We start from the raw sequence: 22,182 nt of genomic DNA, 5'->3' as shown, positions 1-22,182 counted from the left end.
GAGAAGCTTGGAATGGGTCAAATCCCACCAGCTAAGTTGAAGGACTTAATTACCAACAGAGTGAAAAAAGCCTTTCAAATGGCCCTTGCTGCTTTCTAGCTATTAATACTATCAGCTCATCCGGTCTCACACAACACATTTTTAACTTTCTTCCTCTTTAGAAGACTTGACAAGGTAAGGAAATTAGTATGCCAATCCCCTTCTGACCTGGGAGGAAGCTGAAGCTCAAGAGAGGTTAAGGCCAGAGTATGACCAAGGTAACCCAACTTGGTACAGGCAAGAGCCTAAAAACCAGGACCCCTGACATATCACTGGGTCATGCTGCCCCCCTCACCATGCAAGAGATCTTCAGCTTTCTATTACTTTCCAAAGAGCAATCAAGAGAAGAGACTGTTTTACTATAAAACTTGTCATTATCTTCCCCAAGTTGGGACATTTGGTTTAGAGGGCATTAGCCCACTGTGTCCCCCTTTGTCTGGCAAAGCAATAAAGCTATCCTTTTCTACTTCACTTCCACCCTCCTCCCCACAACAAAAAAAAAAAAAAGGAAGAGAGGGAGGGAGGGTGGGCAGGTGGGAAAGAGTGGAAGAAAGGCACAGGGAGGTGAAGAGAATCATGGGCATTACTATAATTTCCTAAATTAAAACTCTAACTCATGTTGAAATTAATTGTACTAATTATTCTTACTGATGTAAAAGCGTAATTAACAAATGGTAAAATAGGAAAATTCCTTTTGTTACACTGCAGAGTTTTTATTATTTCTTCCTGGGAGTTTATTTAAGCTTTCAAATAAAAATCGATTTTTCCTGAGTTTTCTGAAATCTGAGCTGATAAGGCTACCAGACTCACGGGCCCAAACATCGCACTGCTTTGGGCTATAGAAGTTTCCCTTCTGCCAGTTAACCTGAATTCTCAAGAATTTCTGGAGGGCAGATAAAAAGACCCCAACAAAGTCTTTTTACATGACATAGTCTAACAAGTCTCCTATTTGAGCCAACCCTTCCAGTGCTAGGAAACTGCTCCTGAGAATCTACAAACCAGTTTATTTCTGCGGATGCCCTTTTCTAGATGATGTGTATATGTGTGTCCTTTCTATGACTGCTCTTGTTTTTTCAGTCCCTTTTACAACACTTCCCTGTGGCTCAGATGGTAAAGCGTCTGCCTACAATGCGGGAGACCCGGGTTCAATCCCTGGGTCGGGAGGATCTCCTGGAGAAGGAATGGCACCCCACTCCAGTACTCTTGCCTGGAAAATCCCATGGATGGAAGAGCCTGGTAGGCTATAGTCCACGGGATCGCAAAGAGTCCAGACACGACTGAGTGACTTCATTTCACTTTACAACACTGTCTTGATAATTAAAATAATTGGCCTCTGATGCTTTATTCTCTTCACTGATAAAAAATCTGTGTATTTCCTACTTTCAGCTGAAAAGTACACCATCAGCTTAAACCAGAAAGGGTCATTACATTCTTTCTGTAAAGAGTCAATGTAAATATTTTAGGCTTTGTGGGCTACATAAGGTCTCTATTATATATTTCCCTCTCTCTCTTTTTTAAAAAAAAGCCTCTAAAAATGTACAAGCCGTGCTTGTGTGTCAGACAAAAGGCTTGTGGCTGCCTTCGTCTGTCAAACCCTTGACCTAAACAGTTAATTTTAAATGGGCCCGAAATAAACCATTTGGAATTAGTTGGAACAACTTTACTATCCAGACCTCTGGAGACAAACTGAAGGGAACTCAGGCCAACACGTTGGTAACTGAGAAAGGTCAATGGAGAAAGGGGTCGTCCGGTGCTGCTGCCCTAAGGAGAGGAAGGAGACCTGGACTCAGCTTGGTTTTGCCTTAAGCCTGAACCCAGGGAAGCTGGTCGACAGGGATAAAACTGAAATAAAGACACTAAGAACAAGGTCAGTTTATTTTACTCTCCCTCCCGAGGCTGTTAACCTGGGAAACAGTGGGCTGATCATGTAAACTGTCTCTGAGTTTAGTTCATTCATTACAAATCTCACTCTTGCTCATGAGGTCAAAAAGCGAATAAATCAAGCCTGAGAGGGAAATCCAGTCCAAGGGAAGCGTCTTCAAGAGCCACGATGCGGATCCTGACTTGCACAAAACTGCTCAGCATCTTCTACAAATGGTGGGAGAACTTTCTTTTAATACAAACATATTCTTTTGAACCTGGCCCCTTCCTGCACCACTAGAAAGCAGCTTTGTCACTGAAAAGCAATCCATTTACTTGAGCATACTCTTTTTAGGCAACTGTAACTTTTTCCACCGTCGTAACACCACTCTGTGCTTCTCACTGCTGGTCTTCTCCTCCAGCACTTTTTTCAGGATAATCCTCATCACTGTCTCTGTTTCTGCTTCTTTATCCTCTCCAATAAGAAGATCCAACGTATCTCCCACTTTCACCTGAAAATTAAAAAGAAAACAGAGCTGTCGTTTGGGGAAATGCAGGCCAGTGCAAACATCTCTACTTTGGGTTTTCCCCAGAGAACCACTCCCCGGGGGGAAGGTACTCCTTTGAAACAGTCACTTATCTTAGTGCCTCCAGGTGAAAGGGCCTCCCTCTCTGGGAAGGTGCCTCAAACCCATGTGGCTTAACATGGACCAGTGTCCCTTCTTCAGGCTGAGACAGCTAGCTGCTTGAGGATGGGCCCTGTGTGGCTCTGGTTTTCATCCCTATTGCATGACTTAAGGAAACTCTTGAATGGAAGTATTTATTTTGGTAACAATGGCAAAAAACAAAGGAAGCGGGACATAATTTTAGAGAGTATGAGCATAGTAATTACTACAGGCACTGGGAAGACACTAAGAAGACAATTTTCAGTATAACACATTCATTGATTTCAACCCAGATAAGCTACATCATTGCATACAGGGCATAATTTGTTGGAAATTCATCACAGTGCAACAACAGCTGTATCTCTTTAAGAAATGGAAGTAAAGAAACTGCTTTCCGGTACTGGCTAGCCCCAGGGATGACACATCATCAAGAAGAGACAGGACTCCATGAACAAGGATGGAATGCCCCAGAAAAGAGGATGCTGACCTGGGTTAAAAGGGCTGAGATCAACCCCATTTTTATCCAGAGAGGAGCTCTGGCTTTAGCGAGTGCAGGACACGCCCTGGGGGGCAGTCACATTAGTGCTGCCCGGGTGCAAACAGCCCAAGACAGACACCGGGTCCTGGCAGGTCAGTATCCCAGGGGATCTGCCCAGCAACTCAGGAAGGGGCTAAACTGACCCAGGTGCAATATGCAGCTTCTACTACAACACAATCCAGGGTACCAGAGGCCATCTCAGACCACTCACCACCGCTTCCAAGCCGGGGATGGGCACAGGGTTGAAGAGGCAGGACAGGAAGATAGGGAGGGACCCTCATGTGTGGGCCATGGACCCTTAAGTGGGCATAGGTACCCATTTGAAAGGTTGCTTGGGGGCTTCTGTTTAAGAAGCCATCGTGCCAAATGCTTATGTTTACGGCATTTTCCAATGAATACTCCCTAAGGCGGTCCTAACTTCATGCTGTTGGAATATCTGTACTTCACTAGGGCAAGCGACCCACTCAAGACATCCTAGGCCCAATACTCAGTCAACAGCGTGGGAACGCACACCTGCTCACCACGAGCCATACCGGTCAATCCTGGCTATACAGTCCATGGAATTCTCCAGGCCAGAATACTGGAGTGGGTAGCCTTTCCCTTCTCCAGGGGATCTTCCCAACCCAGGGATTGAAACCAGGTCTCCTGCATTGCAGGCAGATTCTTTACCAGCTGAGCCACAAGGGAAGCCCAAGAATACCTGACCCAGGAATCAAACTGCAGTCTCCTACATTGCAGGCAGATTAGGGAAGCCCAAAACTCAAAGGGCTGATTTTAAACCATTAACTTTCTCCCCTCTGGGCTGAGAAGCAGAGAGACTACCACCACAGCGAGGCATGATGACTGCTTCTCTTTGTGGGTATGAGGGTCTGGGCCAGATACAGGGGCAGGGGGGAGTCAGTTCTCCTGAAGTCCTGCTGGGTTCAATTTTTAAAAAATGACCATGTGGCCAACCTATATAGGCATTTAAAATCAATGTTCAGAAATACAAGGCTTGGAAACTCTGCTTTACCTTTTTTGGCATAACTCTGTGTCATTAAAATTCCTTTTAAATAAAGGAATACATTAATGCACATGATACAAGATGTAAAAGGTATAAAAGGATATACAGAGAAAAATCAATCCATATGTATCCTCAGCAGCTGGGCACAAGCCCCACTGAGCAGGCCACGGAAGGGGAGGTGTTCTTCATGCCCTTCAACTGTGGGAGACGGCGCAGTAGACACAAAGCAAGACTGGCTGGGATTAGGGGCTGTTCCAAGTATCTACATTTCCAATCTCCCCTTAGCTGCAGTTACTATGGCTACCAGGCCTCCTAGTAACAAGGCAGCCGTGTGTTAATGCTGGGCCCTTCCTTTGCTGACCCTCAGGAGAAATCTGGAAGGCAGCCAAGACAATAGAACACCCAAGGCAGAATGAAGAAGCAGCAATTAGACTGTAGTTAACAATATCTCAAAGCAGAGGGAGAAAAAATAGATCTGTGGTATCTGCAAATGAGGCCCTGGCAGGGGCATTCTGCACCAAGAACAGGTCTTGTCTTTGGAACACTGTGGCTGGCGAGAGGGGGCTGGGCTACACAGGAAAAAGCAATTAAGGGACAAGAAGGACTTGATGTCCAGATGCCTGTCTGGAGTGCCTGACTTCCTGCAGCTCACAGAGCAAGGGCTGACACCCGCAGTCTGAACCTGCCAGGCCGGGTGCCTTCAGAGGAATAGGGGCCTTGAGACTTGGTGGTCAAGAAAAGCACTGGGGATCCCCTCTTCAGTCCACCCAGCCGCAAGAACCACTCTGAGCACAGGATCAGGGCCTCTGAAGACAGCCTCCGTGCTCACCTAGGTCCACAGCTGATGGCTCACACCCTCCCACGTCCCAGGGGAATGGGATGCAGCTCACATTCTCCGATCCCAGGGTTGCTTTGAAATACGAGAGAAGCTAACATAAAAACCTTCAAAAGTGTGTCTAACTCCACTGGAACATTTATTCCCCGGACACTGGGAGTTAGATTCTGTCTGCCAATGCCTCAAGGGTCAGTGTCTGCCACACTTTTTAAGGGTCTCTACCATATACTTTTTAAAACTGTCTTGTTAACTTTTACTATCATTATTATTTTTCCCAATTCTGAAAGTGAAACATATTCGTAAAAAATTCAGAAAATAAAACACATGAACATATAACTCACAATGCCCACTCAAAGATAAATGCTGCTGCTGCTGCTGCAGCGTCGCTTCAGTCGTGTCCGACTCTGTGCGACCCCATAGACGGCAGCCCACCAGGCTCCCCCGTCCCTGGGATTCTCCAGGCAAGAACACTGGAGCTGGTTGCCATTTCCTTCTCCAATGCATGAAAGTGAAAAGTGAAAGTGAAGTTGCTCAGTCGTGTCCGACTCCTAGTGACCCCATGGACTGCAGCCCACCAGGCTCCTCCATCCATGGGATTTTCCAGGCAAGAGTACTGGAGTGGGTGGCCATTGCCCTCTCCAAAGATAAATACTACTAGTATTAATATTTTAATTCTAGATGTATGTATATATGTAACTTATTTTTACAAAAATACATTTTTATAAGAATATATATATCATTTATTATAACATCAGATACTAGAAATTCATTTTCTTGTAACACTTATGAATGATTCTGTCACAAAACAACAATATCAACAGAGCTACCAGGAAATATGGAACCTTTTTGATGGCTGCTCTGCACACACAGCAGTGTAACTTCTGCTGAGCTGAACAGAATCGCACATCTGCTCAGGTTACAGCAGGCCAAAGAAACCTCTACATGGATCAAACGTTTCTGGACTGATTATTATGATTTCAGAGAGGCTAACATTAATAACTTAAGAAGTTTAATTAATAGATTTTTTCTAGTTCTGATAGTGACTTGTCTTAAAATTTTAAAGAAAAAGAGGAAGCTTCATCTCAAAGTCATTATGGCTACAATCAGCAAGTGGTCTGTGTGACTGAAGCTGTGTGGCTAGGCCTGAGGGAGACCTTCAAGGTGGTAAGACAGACATACCTGAGGAGCCACTGATGCCCCAAGGAAGGAGCCCCAGGGGAGATTGGGGAAGGCGTTAACTGAGTACAGAACAACACACAAAAATATTTGGTTGTCATAGTATCTTACCGTTCTGCTTTTCTTCCATAGTTTTTCCCCATTTAGCCTGAGTTCACCTTTGTAGAATGCATCTTCCACTTTGCTTAAAAAAAAAAAAAAGGCAAAGTGCTTTAAAATAGAAATATATTCAAAACAATTATATAATTTTGAGGAAAATACTGGCTATTAATAATGCTTTTTCTGACAGTGACCAGCCTACCCACAAAATCTCCATTCTGGGCATTGGGAAAGTGAAAGTCAACTGCTCCCATATGAATCTACACAGGGAGACCAAAGGGCACTGCTGAGTAGATGTGGCCGCTGCAAAGATCTGCTAGAGCGAGATGACAGGTAAGCAGCGCTCTGCTGGGACTTCACGTAGGTGATAGCTCCCGTGATCCACGACAGTCAACATGAGTGGGTGCTACCTTCCCCTCACGTGCTCTGAGAAAAACCAGTTACCACACCTATGGTGAGGCTGTTAAGAAACCCTCTGCTGATCTGCACTGAGGCGGGGGAAATGCCAATCCAGCCACTGCTGATCTCTCTGAATTTAATCAGTGGAGCGACTAGACCAAGGCAGATACAGACAAAAATGAGTGCCCTTTCGTCTTAACGCTCAGACTCCTGGTGATTGATGTTGGGGGTTTTCCTAATAACAGTACTAGCTACTACTGTGAAAGACAGGGAGGCCCTTAACGAGCCTGCCAGACTTTAGAGAACATTCAAGTCCTGATGAGGGTGCCTGTGCGCTCAGAGTCATCTTTATGAGTCTTTAAGTTTCGTGGATTAAAAAATTAAACTATGCCATTAAATTAGGACATAAAGGTACAAATTAGACAAAGGAATCTTAATTTCTTATTCATATGACAGTTCTTACTTTGCATGCAGTATGCACACAATGATTGCTAAAGGAATGAATGCACAGTGACGATCACTATTATTATATAATAGGTCTAGCGAAGAAACAAGATTAAAGAAACCTTGAAGGTTATGCTTAATATCTCCATACACTATATACATGAACGCACATAGTATTTTCATCATCATAGCTAACATACATTGAGAACCCAGGTGCCACACATTGTTGTAAATGCTATAGGAAGACAGACTGACTTATTTAATCCTAGCCACCACCTTCTAAAGCCAGTTCTATTACCCTTATTTTACAGATGAGGGAACTGCACAGAGATTTTAAGTATCTTGTCCAAGGTCACAGAGAGCCAGGATTAAAGCCCCGGTAGTCTGGGTACAAAGCCTTCAGTTTTAACCACCACATTATGCTGCTTCTAGGATATACCATCTCACGTAGCATTTGTGAAACCCAGGTGCATTCTATGCTTGCTATATACATCTAACATGGTGATTCCTTTTTTCCTCAAGAAGCTGTTTTTACATCAGTGGTTCATCTTACAGTTGACTATGTCTTAGAGTCAAGGAAACACGGCACATGGGATTTGCAGGCAGTCATTTGACTTCTTTGGGAATTAGTTTTTTCACGTATAGAATGAAATAATTGGACCAGGTTCCTGTAAGATTCTTTCACATCTGTGGTTACCCTTCACTGTAATATGAGCCATGTGATTGGTAACATTGCTTTAAAACAACCAAGAAGACAAGTGATTTTTGTATGAAAACGCACATACTTCCTTCCGATATCTAGGCCCGTCTTCAGGATAACGTCATACCGGAAAGACTGTACTGCTTTGTCCAGGTCTTTATAGTCTTTGACCTCACTGGGGTTGTCCTCGGGCTCCTCTTCCAGCTCACTCATCTCATCCCTCTCTTCATCAGAGTCCCCTTCATCTTCCACTTTTTGTAGAGTCTTTTTAGTGGATTTTTTAGAGCTTATATTACTTTTGAGTCTTATGGAAAATGGAAAAATATATTCTGGAGATATTAAAAGCCCTGGGAGTCTCAGTGAGAAAATGTTATGGAGGAGTGTTTTATAATTTGATGCATTTAACTTGGCACTAGACAAATACAAGTATCGATTCCAGGAAGCACAGCCTTTATGTGAAGGTGTCCCTCGCAGTGCTCTGCAGAGTCCAATCCAGGCATCTGGCTTTCTTAAAATGCTGCTGGGCAGTCTGACACTAGTCATAGCCATGGCACATACTACCTGAAACAGACAATTCAGATTTAGTTCACAAGTGTGGTATCTTGGCATTCTTACTACATAAACCATACACACTGTGAACACGTTACAGCTGATACTGTACCATGTCCCCTCCTACAAAAGGCCATGTTGGGTCCACACGAACCAAGGCCATGCACACTGTACCTGGTGAGTCTTCTGGCTGTACTTAATGTACTGACCTCATACGACGGTCATGAAGGTCAAACTGGATGCTAATACATGTGAAAACACAGGTTCCACTCTTCTCACTCCCCTAAATTAGCTTGGGTACTGACTGCTCAGTGCTTTCCCCACCCTCTTTGGCTATGTCGTGCAGCTTGCAGGATCTCAGTTCCCCGACCAGGGATTAAACCTGAGCCGCAGCAGTGAAAAGTCCAGAATCCTAACCACTAGGCCACCAGGGAATGCCCTTAATGATTTTAGAAAAAAAAAAAAAAAATCTCAGAACAAGAAACACTGTCTATTGACATACATTACAAGCTTACAATAATGGACTTTGCCAAGGATACCAGATCATGACTTTATAAACCCAGAGTAAGTCTCTCAACTTTCAACCTCCAACTACAGCAAATCAGAGCTAGGAAGGAATGAGCAAATTGTACAGATCTGCATTCTACCCCCTTTCACATCTTCTTCCTAATAGATTCATTAGCTAGCAGAGAAAGAAAGAGCCTGGAGACCCACTAACTAGGTGATTGTTCCCTGAGGCACTGAGGCACAGTCATGCCACATGTCCTGTATGCTCCACTGCGAGAGGCCTCCTGGAAGACTGCACCCGGTTTCCTCTAGACTTTGTCCCAGGCATCTTGAACCTTGCATGTTGTATCATTTTGCTGTTGTAAATCATAGCCATGACCCATAGCTGAGTCCTGTTGAGTCTTCCCAGTGAAATCAGTGAACCTAGAGGTGGTCTTGCAGATCTTGACATAGTATCTGACGGCCTATTCGACATATCCATTTGGATGCATAACAGGGACTTCACTCTTAATTGGCCCTTACACAAACTCTGATATATCTGCAACCCCAAATCTGCTCTAGCTGCAGCTGTCCCCATCTCAGTTAATAGTAACTCCACCCTTCTGGTTCCTGAGAAGGAAAGCTTTCAGTCACTCTTGACTCTTTCCCCCCTACTCAGATCCATTATGTCAGGAAATCATGTTGGCTTATCTCCAAAACCAAAACATTTGGTTTCCCTTTCACCATTACCACTGTTACCACAGATTCAGGCCTCCATCTATCATCAGGATGACTACCAAGGCTCCATCACAGTCTGTTCTCCATACAACAGTCAGTCAGACAGACTCTTTTAAAAAGAATTTGTATCACGTCTCTCCTTCCCTCACAATCCTATAAAAGCACTGAAAAAGCAAACTCCCTCCCTTGCCCTATAGGCCCTGTGTGATCTGGCCCCTCCATTTCCTCTCTGACCTCATCTCCCGCCTCTCTCACCCTTGCTTACTCAGCTCCTTCCTGAAGATCCTCGTACACAACAGGCAAACTTCTGGGTAGTCTCCTTTGTTCCAGGTGCCCTACTATACCCTTAATCCAGGTTATCTGCAGGGATAACTCATTTTTAACTCAGTGAAGTCTACTCATTCCAACTCCATTTAACAGGTATCTTGTCCTCCCTATCTCCCCTGTTCTACTTTCTTCCATCATAGCATTATCTGCTATCATGTTATATAATTTACTGGTTTTTTTTTTTATTTTATTTTAATGACTCTGCTAGTAGAATATAAACTGTTACCGGTGCTTTTTTCCTCTGCTCAAGCCCAAGTGCCCAGAATAGTGCCTGGCACGTGGTAAGTACTTGATTAAATACTGTGAAGTGAAAGCACAGCAAAAGAACCTGTGCATTAGAATGAAGAGCTAAGATGGGGTTGGGCTGACGGGTAAGAGGTGAGATCGCCAGGAGCCTTCCATATCAAAGCGTGGACTTATCCAGAGAGTGTGAGAGTTATAGAAAGATCTTAGGTAGGGAAGTGATCCGACAGTAGTGCTTTTTAAAAGATTTCTTTGGCGCGACAGCGTGGACATAAAGGGATGATGGCGGCAGGAAGCCTGAAGGTGGGTTTGACTGAGATCTTCAGGCGAGATATAAAATCTGTGAACTAACCAAAGTCTGTAAGAACAGCAACTACCGGAATGCAGAGGCGACGCTGTCCTGAACCCGCGGGACACTTGGAATCGCTCCACGTTCCTGAGCCTGTTAACTACTCCGAATGGAGAACCTGATTGAACTGCTTTTAGGTCAATTGCAACTAAAAATCTCTTGGCTCAGAGGCTGACAAACTGCTGAGACAAGGTCATGTTCCCCTCGCTCCCTCCCTACCCCCTCGGGCTGCGCACCTTCGCAGGTTCTCAAGGTCAAGGGAAACTGGACACCAGAGTCCTCGAGCTTGCAGTCTGCGTCTGCAGCCAGCAGGAGCAGTCAGACCCAGGAGCCGACAGCCTTGGCCCCCCGGGTCCACGGGGCGTCCCGAGCTGGCCGGGCCGGGGCAGGACCCGAGACACTCACGCGGAGCCCTGGCGGGAGCGCAGCCAGGGAAGAGGAGCTCGTCGCTCCTGTATTTCCCACGTGCGCGCAATGAAGCAACAGAGAGGGGCGCGGGCCTGGGTCACGGCTGGCCCGGCAGGGGCGCAGTTACCTGTACGTCAGCGCTGCTCCTCCCTCCCCGCCCCCCTCCCAGCGGCCTTGCAGACCGCCTGCCTCCAGGCCCCGCCCTGTCTTTGCCCCGCCCCTTCCGTCGGCGCCGGCGCGTTGAGAGCGGGCTGGGCGAAGCGCAGGGGCGCGGTGATGGCGACGCAGCGACCTCTGCTGCAAGCAGTGTCTAGGAGGACTGCGTGGGGAGTGTGGGCGGCCTGGAGGACCGATTAGCTGTGAGCTGGACCGGAAGCCACCTCCGGGTGATTGATTCCACGTGGTTGAAGAGAGTTTTGTTTTGTTTTGTTTTTTTAGATAAGTAATTTGTTTTTTATTGAAGTCTAGTTGATACGCGCGCGTGTGTGTTTGTGAAGTCGCTCAGTCGTGTCCGACTCTTTGCGACCACGTGGATTGTAGCCCGCCAGCCTCCTCTGTCCGTGGGATTCTCCAGGCAAGAATACTGGAATGGGTTGCCATGTCCTTCTCCAGGGGATCTTCCCAACCCAGGAACCGAAGGGCATGCCTCATTGCAGGCAGACGCTTTATCCTCTGAGCCACCAGGGAAGCCTGATACGTAATACTACATAAATTATTGGGGTACAAAATAGTGATTCACAATTTTTAAAGGTTATACTCATTTGCTGTATTCCCCCTGTTTTATAAAATATTCTTGTAGTTTATTTTAAAATGAGTAGTTTGTGCCTCTTAATCCTGTATTTCTATTTTGCTCCTCTCCCTTCCCTCTCTCTACTGTTATCCTGCTAGTTTGTCTTCTGTATGTGTGAGTCAGCCTTTTTATTATATTCCCTGGTTGTATTTTTTAGATTCCACATATAAGTGATACACAGTATTTGCCTTTCTCTGACTTATTTCACTTAGCATAATGCCCTCCAAATCATCCATGTTGTAAATGGCAAATTTTCATTCTTTTTTGCAGCTGAGTGGTTTTCCATTGTACTTGCATCACATCTTTATCCATTCTTCTGTTGAATTAGTGTTTTGTTTTGTTTAAATATATATCCAGGAGCAGAATTGCTGGGGCACATGGTAGTTCTATTTTTAGTTTTTTTGAGAATCTGCCATACTGTTTTCTACAGTGGCTGCATCAGTTTACATTCCCACCAGCTGTGTACAAGGATTTCCCTTTCTCCAGTCCTCACCATTGTTTGTTATTTGTGTTCTTTCTGAGGGTACCCATTCTGACATGTCTCTGATGGTATCTCATTGTTGTTTTAATTTGCATTTCTCTGGTGATTAGCAATGTTGAGCATATTTTCATGTGCTTGCTGGCAATCTGCATTTCTTCTTTGGAAAAATATATGTTCAGTTCTGCTCTATTTTAAAATCAGGTTGTTTGGTTTTTTGATGTCAAGTTGAATGAACTGTTTATATATGTTGGGTATTAACCCCCTCTTAGTTATATCATTTGGAAAATTTTTCTTCCATTTAACAGTACCATTTGTGCAAAAGCTTTTCAGTTTAATTAGGTCCCATTCATTTATTTTTGCTTTTTATTTCCTTTGTTTTGGAAGAGGGATCAAAAAAAAAAATTGCAGTGAAGTATGTCAAACAGTGTTCTGCCTGTGTTTTCCTCAAGGAATTTTATGGTATCCGGTCTTACATTTAGGATTTAATCCATTTTGAGTATTACTGCATATGGTATAAGAGAATGTTCTAATTGTGTTCTTTTTCTTGTAGCTGTCCAGTTTTCATAGCACACTTAGGGAAGAGACTCTCTTTTCTCCACTGTGTATTCTTAGCTCCTTTGTCATAGATTAATTGGCCTTTAGTGTGTGGGTTTATTTCTGGGAAGACAGCTTTTAAAAATACTGTGAGCCTTGAGTTTTCTGGAAGCACCAACCCCTTTGAACATCTTTGAGAGTTATAAATGTTGTCTCTAGAAAAATACATATATTCCCCAGAATTTATAACCTGCTTGGTTGCATTTGTGCAGTAAGCAAAGGCAGTTACAAATTATATCTGGTGCTGAAGTGATAAAACTTCATATATTATATGAATTTGTTGCAGGAAGGGGGACCCCTTCCAGGGCCCAAAAGTGGGCTCTTGTCTAACACTTGGAAATGAATTGTCCAAGGAGACACACATACTGACAAAGCAAAGATTTTATTGGAAAGGGGCACCTGGGCAGAGAGCAGTAGGGTAAGGGAACCCAGGAGAACTGCTCTGCCACATGGCTTGCAGTCTCAGGTTTTATGATGATAGGGTTAGTTTCCCTGTTGTCTTAGACCAATCATTCTGACTCAGAGTCCTTCCTAGAGGTGCATGCATTGTTCAGCCAAGAGGATGCCAGCAAGAAGGATTCTGGGAGCTGATTGTCTCCTTTTGACCTTTCCCAAAGTTTTCTGGTTGGTGGTGGCTTATTCCTTCTGTGTTCCTTACTAGGACCTCCTGTCCTAAAACAACTCATGCAAGTAGTCACTGTGGTGCCTGGCAGGGTAGGCGATTGGTCAGTGTGCTTCCCCTAACAAATTCAGATTATACTGTTGACATTTTACACAGGTGATACACAGTTACATTTACTAGCTTAAGTCATTTGTAAAAGACTACAGATACATTGCTAAATCTGCCAGTAATAGGAGTTAATCAGTATTATTATCAACTGAGAAAATTGCTGTGTGATTATGCATGATTTTGGGAGGAGATAAAAGAATACAGTGCTATTGGATTACATTAAGTCAACTTAGTCACTAGCCTTTAGAAAAATCAGCATTTTGTTAGATGATTATTTTTTTAACTTTAAATTGCTAAATAATATTTTAAAAACTGCTGTGAGGTTAAGAAGTAGTTTTGTGTGTGTACACATGTATTTGTGATTTTTAATTTTTTTCATAGAAACTGGCCCCTGCTGTGGCACATTGTAGTTCTGACTAGTTTAGACCACCTAGAGGGCCAAGTTTACAGTCCCTCATAGGGCTACACTAGGTCAGAAGAAAAGACGCTGAGAATTGAACTGAGAGTTGAGCTTACAAGTCTAGACTCCAGCCTTTAATATAGCTCAAATATTTAATTTTATATAAAGTGATGACTAAATCAGAGCACTTTTAGTTTTATGTATAGGTGAGTTTTAAGTTATATTTTATTCTTTTAGCCACACCACTTGGCTTGCAGTATCTTAGCTCCCCAACCAGGGATTGAACCCAGGTCAGGGAAGTGAAAATGCCAAGCCCTAACCAGTGGGCCACCAGGGAATTCCTTCTGTGACATTTCTTAAATTGTAGTTCTGAGAGTCAGGATGTCTCTGGCCAGAGGATCATAAACCAAGTTATCAGGGCTCTCTGGATTTATTGTGCCATCAAGAAACAACCTGAGTTATTATGTTTGTGATGCTATCTGTTGATGGACTATGACTTCTTTCTAGGTTTTTTGTTGGTTTTTGGTTTTGATATAATTGAAAATGTGCTCATGAATTGCTTTTTTATTTTCAGGTTTTAATTTATTATCTTTTTAACAGAAGAAAATCAAACAGTTTAACATGTATACATGAGAGAGACCCAGAAAAACTAGGTCACCAAAATGGCTGAAATACCATTCTGAGCTAAAGATAAAAGAGGATGTTGAGGATGGGAAATTAGAAGCGGTCAAGCAGGAGATGGCAAGAGTGAACATCGACATTTTAGGAATCAGTGAACTAAAATGGACCGGAATGGGCAAATTTAATACAGATGACCATTATATCTACTATTGTGGGCAAGAATCCCTTAGAAGAAATGGAGTAGCCCTCGTAGTCAACAAAAGAGTCCTAAATGCAGTACTTGGTTGCAGTCTCAAAAATGACAGAATGATCTCTTTGTTTCCAAGGCAAACTGTTCAGTAACATAGTAATCCAAGTCTGTGACCCAACCAGTAATGCTGAAGAAGCTGAAGTTGAAGGGTTCTATGAAAACCTACAAGACCTTCTAGAACTAACACCCCAAAAAAATGTCCTTTCATTATGAAATGAAGAGAAGTTGCTCAATTGTGTCTGACTCTTTGTGACCCCTAGGACTGTAGACTACCATGCCCCTCCATCCATGGGATTTTCCAGGCAAGAGTACTGGAGTGGGTTGCCATTTCCTTCTCCAGAGATCTTCCCAACCCAGGGATTGAACCCGAGTCTCCCGCATTGTAGGCAGATGCTTTACCATCTGAGCCTTCAGGGAAGTCTCCTTTTCATTATAGGGGATTGGAATGCAAAAGTAGGAAGTCAAGAGATACCTGGAGTAACAGGCAGATTTGGCCTTGAGGTACAGAATGAAGCAGGGCAAAGGCTAACAGAGTTTTGCCAAGAGAACACACTGGTCATAGCAAACACCTTCTTCCAACAACACAAGAGAAGACTCTACACATGGACATCACCAGATGGTCAATACTGAAATCAGATTGATTATATTCTTTGCAGCCAAAGATGGAGAAGCTCTATACAGTCAGCAAAAATAAGACCGGGAGCTGACTGTGGCTCAGATCATGAACTCCTTATTGCCAAATTCAGACTGAAATTGAAGAAAGTAGGGAAAACCACTAGACCATTCAGGTATGACCTAAATCAAATCCCTTATGATTATACAGTGGAAGTGACAAATAGATTCAAGGGATTAAATCTGATAGACAGAGTGCCTGAAGAACTATGGTTGGAAGTTTGTGACATGTACAGGAGGCAGTGATCAAGACCATCCCCAAGAAAAAAAAATGCAAAAAGGCAAAATGGTTGTCTGAAGAGGCCTTATAAATAGCTGAGAAAAGAAAAGAAGCAAAAGGCAAAGGAGAAAAGAAAAGATATACTCATTTGAATGCAGAGTTTCAAAGAATACAAGCAGAGATAAGAAACCCTTCCTCAGTGATCAATGCAAAGAAATAGAGAAAATCAATTGAATGGGAAAGACTAGAGATCTCTTCAAGAAAATTAAGAGATACCAAGGGAATATTTCATGCAAAGATGGGCACAATAAAGGACAGAAATGGTATGGACCTAACAGAAGCAGAAGAGATGAAGAAGAGGTGGCAAGAATACACAGAAGAACTATACAAAAGAGATCTTCATGACCCAGATAACCATGATGGTGTGATCATTCACCTAGAGTCAGACATCCTGGAATGAGAAGTCAAGTGGGCCTTATGATGCATCACTATGAACAAAGCTACTGGAGGTGATGGAATTCCAGTTGAGTTATTTCAAATCCTAAAAGATGATGCTGTGAAAGTGCCACACTCAATATGCCAGAAAACTTGGCAAACTCAGCAGTGGCCACAGGACTGGAAAAGGTGAGTTTTCATTCTAATCTCAAAGAAGGGCAATGCCAAAGAATGTACAAACTACCACACAATTGCACTCATCTCATACACTAGCAAATTAATGCTCAAAATTCTCCAAGCCAGGCTTCAACAGTACATGAACCGTGAACTTCCAAATGTTCAAGCTGGTTTTAGAAAAGGCAGAGGAACCAAAGATCAAATTGCCAATATCTCTTGGATCATCGAAAAGCACGAGAATTCCAGAAGATTATCTCCTTTGCTTCATTGAGTATGCCAAAGCCTTTGACTGTGTGGATCACAATAAACTGTGGAAAATTCTTCAAGAGATAGGAATAGCAGACCACCTTACCTGCCTCCTGAGAAATCTGTATGCAGGTCATAAAGCAACAGTTAGACTGGACATGGAACAACAGACTGGTTCCAAATTGGGAAAGGAGTATAGCAAGGTTGTATATTGTCATCCTGCTATTTAACTTTTATGCAGAGTACATCATGTGAAATGCTGGGCTGGATGGAGCACAAGTTGGAGTCAAGATTGCAGGGAGATGGTAGAAAGTGAGGAGGAACTAAAGAGCCTCTTGATGAAAGTGAAAGAGGAAAGTGAAAAAATTATCTTAAAACTCAACATTCAGAGAGCTAAGATGATGGCATCCAGTCCCATCACTTCATGGCAAATAGGTGGGGAAACAATGGAAACAGTGACAGACTTTATTTTCTTGGTCTCCAAAATCACTGCAGATGGTGACTGCAGCCATGAAATTAAAAGACGCTTGCTCCTTGGGAAAAAAGCTATGACCAACCTAGACAGCATATTAAAAAGCAAAGACATTACTTTGCCGACAAAGGTCTGTCTAGTCAAAGCTATGGTTTTTCCCATAGTCATGTATGAATGTGAGAATTGAACCATAAAGAAAGCTGACCACCAAAGAATTGATGCTTTTGAACTGTGGTGTTGGAGAAGACTCTTGAGAGTCCCTTGGACTGCAAGGAGATCCAACCAGTCAATCCTAAAGAAAATCCATTTTGAATATTCATTGGAAGGACTGATGCAGAAACTGAAGCTCCAATACTTTGGCCACCTGATTTGAAGAAGTGAGTCATTGGAAAAGACCCTGATGCTGGGAAAGATTGAAGGGGGAAGAAGGGGACGACTGAGGATGAAATCGTTGGATGGGATCACTGATTCAATGGACATGAGTTTGAGCAAGCTCTGGGAGTCAGTGATGTACAGGGAAACCTGGCGTGCTATAGTCCACAGGGTTTCAAAGAGTTGGACACAACTGAGCAACTGAACTGATTGACTGACTTGATACCAGTGGTTCAAGGACGGGGTTGCTGGTAAAGATCAGGGTGCGTGCAGAGCATGTACTCCTTTGTTCTCACTTCAGGTGGTCTCCTGATGAGGTTCTATGATTCTCAAAGAGGTTTTCAAACTGTGACCTTCTCTGGAAAGAAGAATGATTCATCAAGTAGTTAACATGTTCCATTTGTTGGGTGTTTCAGTTCTGCCAAAGACTTCAAAGATATTGTTAAATGTATTCTTTGAGGTGGATCCAGGATCCTGCCCCCCATCCCACTGCTTTGCAGTGGAAGCAAGGCCTCTTAACCTCTGGACCACTAGGGAAGTCCCTGTGATGCTGAGCAGGGCCTCATGGGGCACCTGGACATGGAACCCATTTTGTCCCCCATTTCTTATAGGCAAGGCTCCAGCCTCCATGACTTTCAGTTCCAAACTACAGAGCAGTTGCTAATCAAGGGAAGAACAGCAAGGAAACCACCTGAGGTGAGATTAAAGGACCAGAGAGGCTCATCAAGATTAGGAGACTAGACCACCTGAGACCCTGCACACACCCTAATCTTGTCAGCAACCCAACCCTTTGAAACTTTGCAGAAGAAGGAATATAAGACTCTGAATGCCTTGATCCTTATCATATACTCCTGACTATAAAACCTTTCCCTACTCACCAGGGGTGGAGGGTGGGTAGAGTTCTTGAGGGGCAGTAGCCTACTGTGTTCCCATATTGCCTGGCAAAGTAGTGAAGTCACTGTTTCTGTTGCAGGAAGGGGGACCCCTTTCAGGACCCAAAACGGCTCTTGTCTAACACTCAGAAATGAACTGTATGAGGAGACACATGTGCTGACAAAGCAAGAGATTTTATTGGGAAAGGGTATCCACGTGGAGAGCAGTAAGGTAAGGGAGCCCAGGAGAACTGCTCTGCCACGTGGCTGGCAATCTCGTGGTTTTATGGTGATGGGATTAGTTTCCGGGGTGTCTTTGGCCAATCATTCTAATTCAGAGGCTTTCCTGGTGATGCAAGCATCACTAAGCCAAGATGGATGCTAGCAAGAGGGATTCTGGGAAGTGGACGGACACACGGTGTCTCCTTTTGACCTTTCCCGAACTCTTCCGGTTGGTGGTGGCTTATTAGTTCTGTATTCCTTACCAGGATCTCCTGTCATAAAACAGCTCATGGGAATGGTTACTAAAGGGCCTGCCCAGGGTGGGCGGTTTCAGTCAGTGTGCTCCTCCTCCTAACTGTCTCTCTATTTCTGGCACATAGAGAGCCAAGATTTTGGCAACACCTGCACTGTTGTTTTTTGGCTGCTCCTCCCTGGTCTCTTCATCCCCTCCCTTACCTATTAGCAGTTGTTTGAATCTGCCCTTTGGGACTCAGCAAAGGTCATGAAGGCTGGAGTCTGTTCTCTACAAACAGTGCCCAGGAGCCTTACAGGATCCTGCCTGGTTTCAGTCACATGGCCTTCTTCCCTGTGTGTATCCTGTGACTCTCAGTCTGCAAGCGTCCCAACCTCAGGCAGTTTCTAGGCTGATGAGTGTCTGATGGTTCTCTTCTACCTGGAGATAGGAGGAAGAAGCTGTCATAAGGGAAAATTTATACCCTTCCTTCAGGCAAGGGGCTTCCCTGGTGGCTCAGATGGTAAAGAATGCCTGCAGTGCAGGAGACCTGGGTTTGATCCCTAGGTCAGGAAGATCTCATGAAGAAGGGAATGGCCACCCACTCCAATATTCATATTCTTGCGTGGAGAATCCCATGGACAGAGGAGCCTGGTGGGCTACAGTTCATGCGATCACAAAGAGTCAGACATTACTGAACGAGTAACAGTTTTTTTCACTTAGGCGAAAGGGGGAAGGAAGAGACCTTTTCTTGCATCTGCTGTTTCTTGCTGCTGCTGCTGCTAAGTCACTTCAGTCGTGTCCGACTCGGCGGCCCCATAGACGGCAGCCCACCAGGCTTCCCCGTCCCTAGGATTCTCCAGGCAAGAACACTGGAGTGGGTTGCCATTTCCCTCTCCAATGCATGAAAGTGAGAGGTAAAAGTGAAGTCGCTCAGTCATGTCCGACTCCTAGCGACCCCATGGACTGCAGCCCACCAGGCTCCTCCGTCCATGGGATTTTCCAGGCAAGAGTACTGGAGTGGGATGCCATTGCCTTCTCTGTTTCTTAGTTGCCTTCAACTCAAAATAATCCTTATGTTAAAGTGAGATACTCTGATCCCCTTCACAGTTGTCTGTATCTTATCATTAATGATTAACACAGTTTGTTTTTTGTTTAAAAACTCCTTCCCAACCTTGAAGTCATGAAGATGTTCTTTTATAGTTTCTTCAACAGTTCTAGTTTTATCTTTGATATTTAAGTCTCTGTTCCATTTGAAATTATTTTTTTTATGTATGATGAGGGACAAAGGTTCAATTTCATCTTTACTCATAAGAACCACTAGTTATCTCAGCCTGTTTTGTTGAATAAGTATTCTTTCATCAGTGATCTGAATGACATCTCTGTCACATGCTGAGTATTCATATATGGGTGTATGTGTTTCTGAGTTCTCTGTTATAGTCCATTGGTCCCTATACCAAATCTACATAATTAATATAACAGCTTTGTTTGAATTTGTGCCCCAAAACCAATTCTAAAAATTCGGCTTGTCCATGAAAGTTTTTTAAACGGAGAATCATTTGAGGAGGGGTTCAGAGTCTTTGGGCTTCCCTGGTGGCTTATATGTAAAGAATATGCCTGCAATCTGGGAGACCTGGGTTCAATCCCTGGGTTGGGAAGATCCGCTGGAGAGGAACGGCTACCCACTCCAGTATTCTTGCCTGGAGAATTCCATGGACAGAGGAGCCTGGCAGGCTACAGTCCATGCGGTTGCAAAGAGTCAGACACGACTGAGAGACTTTCAGAGTCTATCATCTTCCACTGTTTGCAGACTTTCTTCTGGTTGGTTGTGGTTAGGTATCAAGGTGGTGTTCCAGGAAGCTTTTGCTCAGCCCAAAGTTAGCATCCCCCGTGTGGATGGGGGCCTTAGTTCCTACAGAAGAACTCAAAGTTATTGTTACATATAATGTATATTCCTTGAGAAGGAACCAGGACACTGCACTACGGTTTTTTTTTGACTGTTCCTCCTTTGTTACTGTATTCCCTCCCTCCTCTGGTTAGCAGCTGTTTGAATCTGCCCTTCAGAACTCAGGGAAGGTCAAGGAAACGGAATGAAGTTTATTTCTTACAAACAAGCAATGGGGGAAATGGAACAAATTTATACCCAGGAGACCCCATTGGTTCCTGCTCTGTTTCGGTCCCTCCTTTTCTTTGATGCTCCTCAATCCTGAGAAGAACAGGTATGGGACAAGAAAAGGAATAACATTTTGAATAGAGAGGTAAATCCTAAACTCGGCAAAGGAACTAAGTTTTCTGGGAATTCAGTTTCACTTCTTGCTAGTGTTTAGCAATGCAATTAAGTTGGATATATTGAACTCCTATTGAGCCACCTCACTGTGTTCTCATTTATTATATATTGATGGTTTCTGTGTTTGTTTTTCTGTATACAGTGGGGACTTTCTATGTGGACAGTCATATTGCATATGTATGATAAGTTTTGTTTCTTTTTAAATTTTTTTACTTCTTAAATCCTTTTCTTGTCTCTGTTGGTTAAGTGCTCTGGTACAGTGTTGAACAAAAGCAGTCATAGTATCATTCTTCCTCATTCTAAAAGTAATGCTTGTAATTTTATTTTTTACCCTTAAAAGTAACATTTGCTAGTAATTTTTGGCATATACTTTTTTTCAGGTCAAGAAGCACCCTTCAATACTTATTTTACTATAGAATATTTTATATATTTTAATCATGAATGAATTTTGAATCTTATCAAATATCTTTTCCTCATGTTGTGAGAAGTTTATATGATTTTTCTCCTTTAGTATGTTAATATGATAAAGTGTATGCATAGACTTTCTAATGTTAAACCATTCTTGTATAAACCCAACTTGGTCATTAAAAATTCCATTATGACATTTATATTTAAAGTGGTTTTCTTGCTGACAACATAGGAGAGTTGTGTTTTTTGGTTGACACTCTTGTGAATTTCATTTGCTAATATTTTGTGTAGGATTTATGTATCTATGGGCAAAAGTTGCCTCTTATCTTTCTTATACTATCTTTGAATAGCTTTAGAATCTCAATTATATCAAGAAATTGCCTTTTTTTTCATACCCTGGAAGAATTTATATAAGATTGGAATAATGTTATTTCTTTAAAGTCTGGTAGATTATATGTCTTGACTCAGGTGTATATGTATGTGTGTTTGTGTGCATGTGTATTAAGATTTTTATCAATTCAATTATTTTTTAAAATAGGACTATCCAGGCTTCCTATTTCTTGAATTAGTTTTAGGTTAAAATTTTGTCAATTATTTTCATTGTGTATATTTCCTAATTAAATGGCATAAGATTGTTCATAATTTTAAAAAATCTTTGAAAATTTCTGATGTGTGTGTTGGCCTCCTTTATTCTTTTTCTTGATCCATCTTGCCAGAGGTTGTCACTTTTAATAGTGTTTTTAAATATCCAATTTTTGGCTTTTAAAAATTCCTTTTAATTGTACCTTTGGTTTTTAGTTTCTTTTTTCTTTATCATTTTCTTCCTTTTATTTTCTATGGACT

General features: G+C 43.0%; 1 protein-coding gene across 4 annotated transcripts; it reads right to left on the bottom strand.

Annotated features, from left to right (window-relative positions):
* Nucleotides 1-1,895: 1,895 nt before the first annotated feature.
* On the bottom strand, nucleotides 1,896-11,061 carry MTRES1 (mitochondrial transcription rescue factor 1). 4 transcript variants are annotated; one of them, XM_006075361.3, is made up of 4 exons: nucleotides 10,986-11,061; nucleotides 7,844-8,319; nucleotides 6,228-6,300; nucleotides 1,896-2,411 (listed from the first exon to the last, which is right to left on the bottom strand). In XM_006075361.3, exons 2-4 carry the CDS (start codon nucleotides 8,305-8,307, stop codon nucleotides 2,232-2,234), a joined length of 717 nt encoding a protein of 238 aa, XP_006075423.1. In that variant the 5' UTR covers nucleotides 8,308-8,319; nucleotides 10,986-11,061; the 3' UTR covers nucleotides 1,896-2,231. The 4 variants fall into 4 exon arrangements, with proteins under 4 accessions (XP_006075423.1, XP_006075424.1, XP_006075422.1 ...); XM_006075362.3 differs by lacking the exon at nucleotides 10,986-11,061 and adding an exon at nucleotides 10,687-10,825 and having other exon boundaries at nucleotides 7,844-8,315; XM_006075360.3 differs by lacking the exon at nucleotides 10,986-11,061 and adding an exon at nucleotides 10,687-10,824.
* Nucleotides 11,062-22,182: the final 11,121 nt, after the last annotated feature.

This window comes from Bubalus bubalis, chromosome 10 (assembly GCF_019923935.1).
Source record: "Bubalus bubalis isolate 160015118507 breed Murrah chromosome 10, NDDB_SH_1, whole genome shotgun sequence".
NCBI classification, from domain to species: domain Eukaryota; kingdom Metazoa; phylum Chordata; class Mammalia; order Artiodactyla; family Bovidae; genus Bubalus; species Bubalus bubalis.
This window is presented reverse-complemented; position numbering and strand designations above follow the sequence as displayed.

Excerpts from the sequence above, each read along its gene's own strand:
- MTRES1 (XM_006075361.3), bottom strand. The coding sequence starts at position 8,307 with ATGGCTATGACTAGTGTCAGACTGCCCAGCAGCATTTTAAGAAAGCCA. Across the intron at positions 6,301-7,843 it reads GGCCTAGATATCGGAAGGAA|CAAAGTGGAAGATGCATTCT; the intron begins GTATGTGCGTTT and ends TTTTTTTTTAAG. Across the intron at positions 2,412-6,227 it reads TATGGAAGAAAAGCAGAACG|GTGAAAGTGGGAGATACGTT; the intron begins GTAAGATACTAT and ends TTTAATTTTCAG.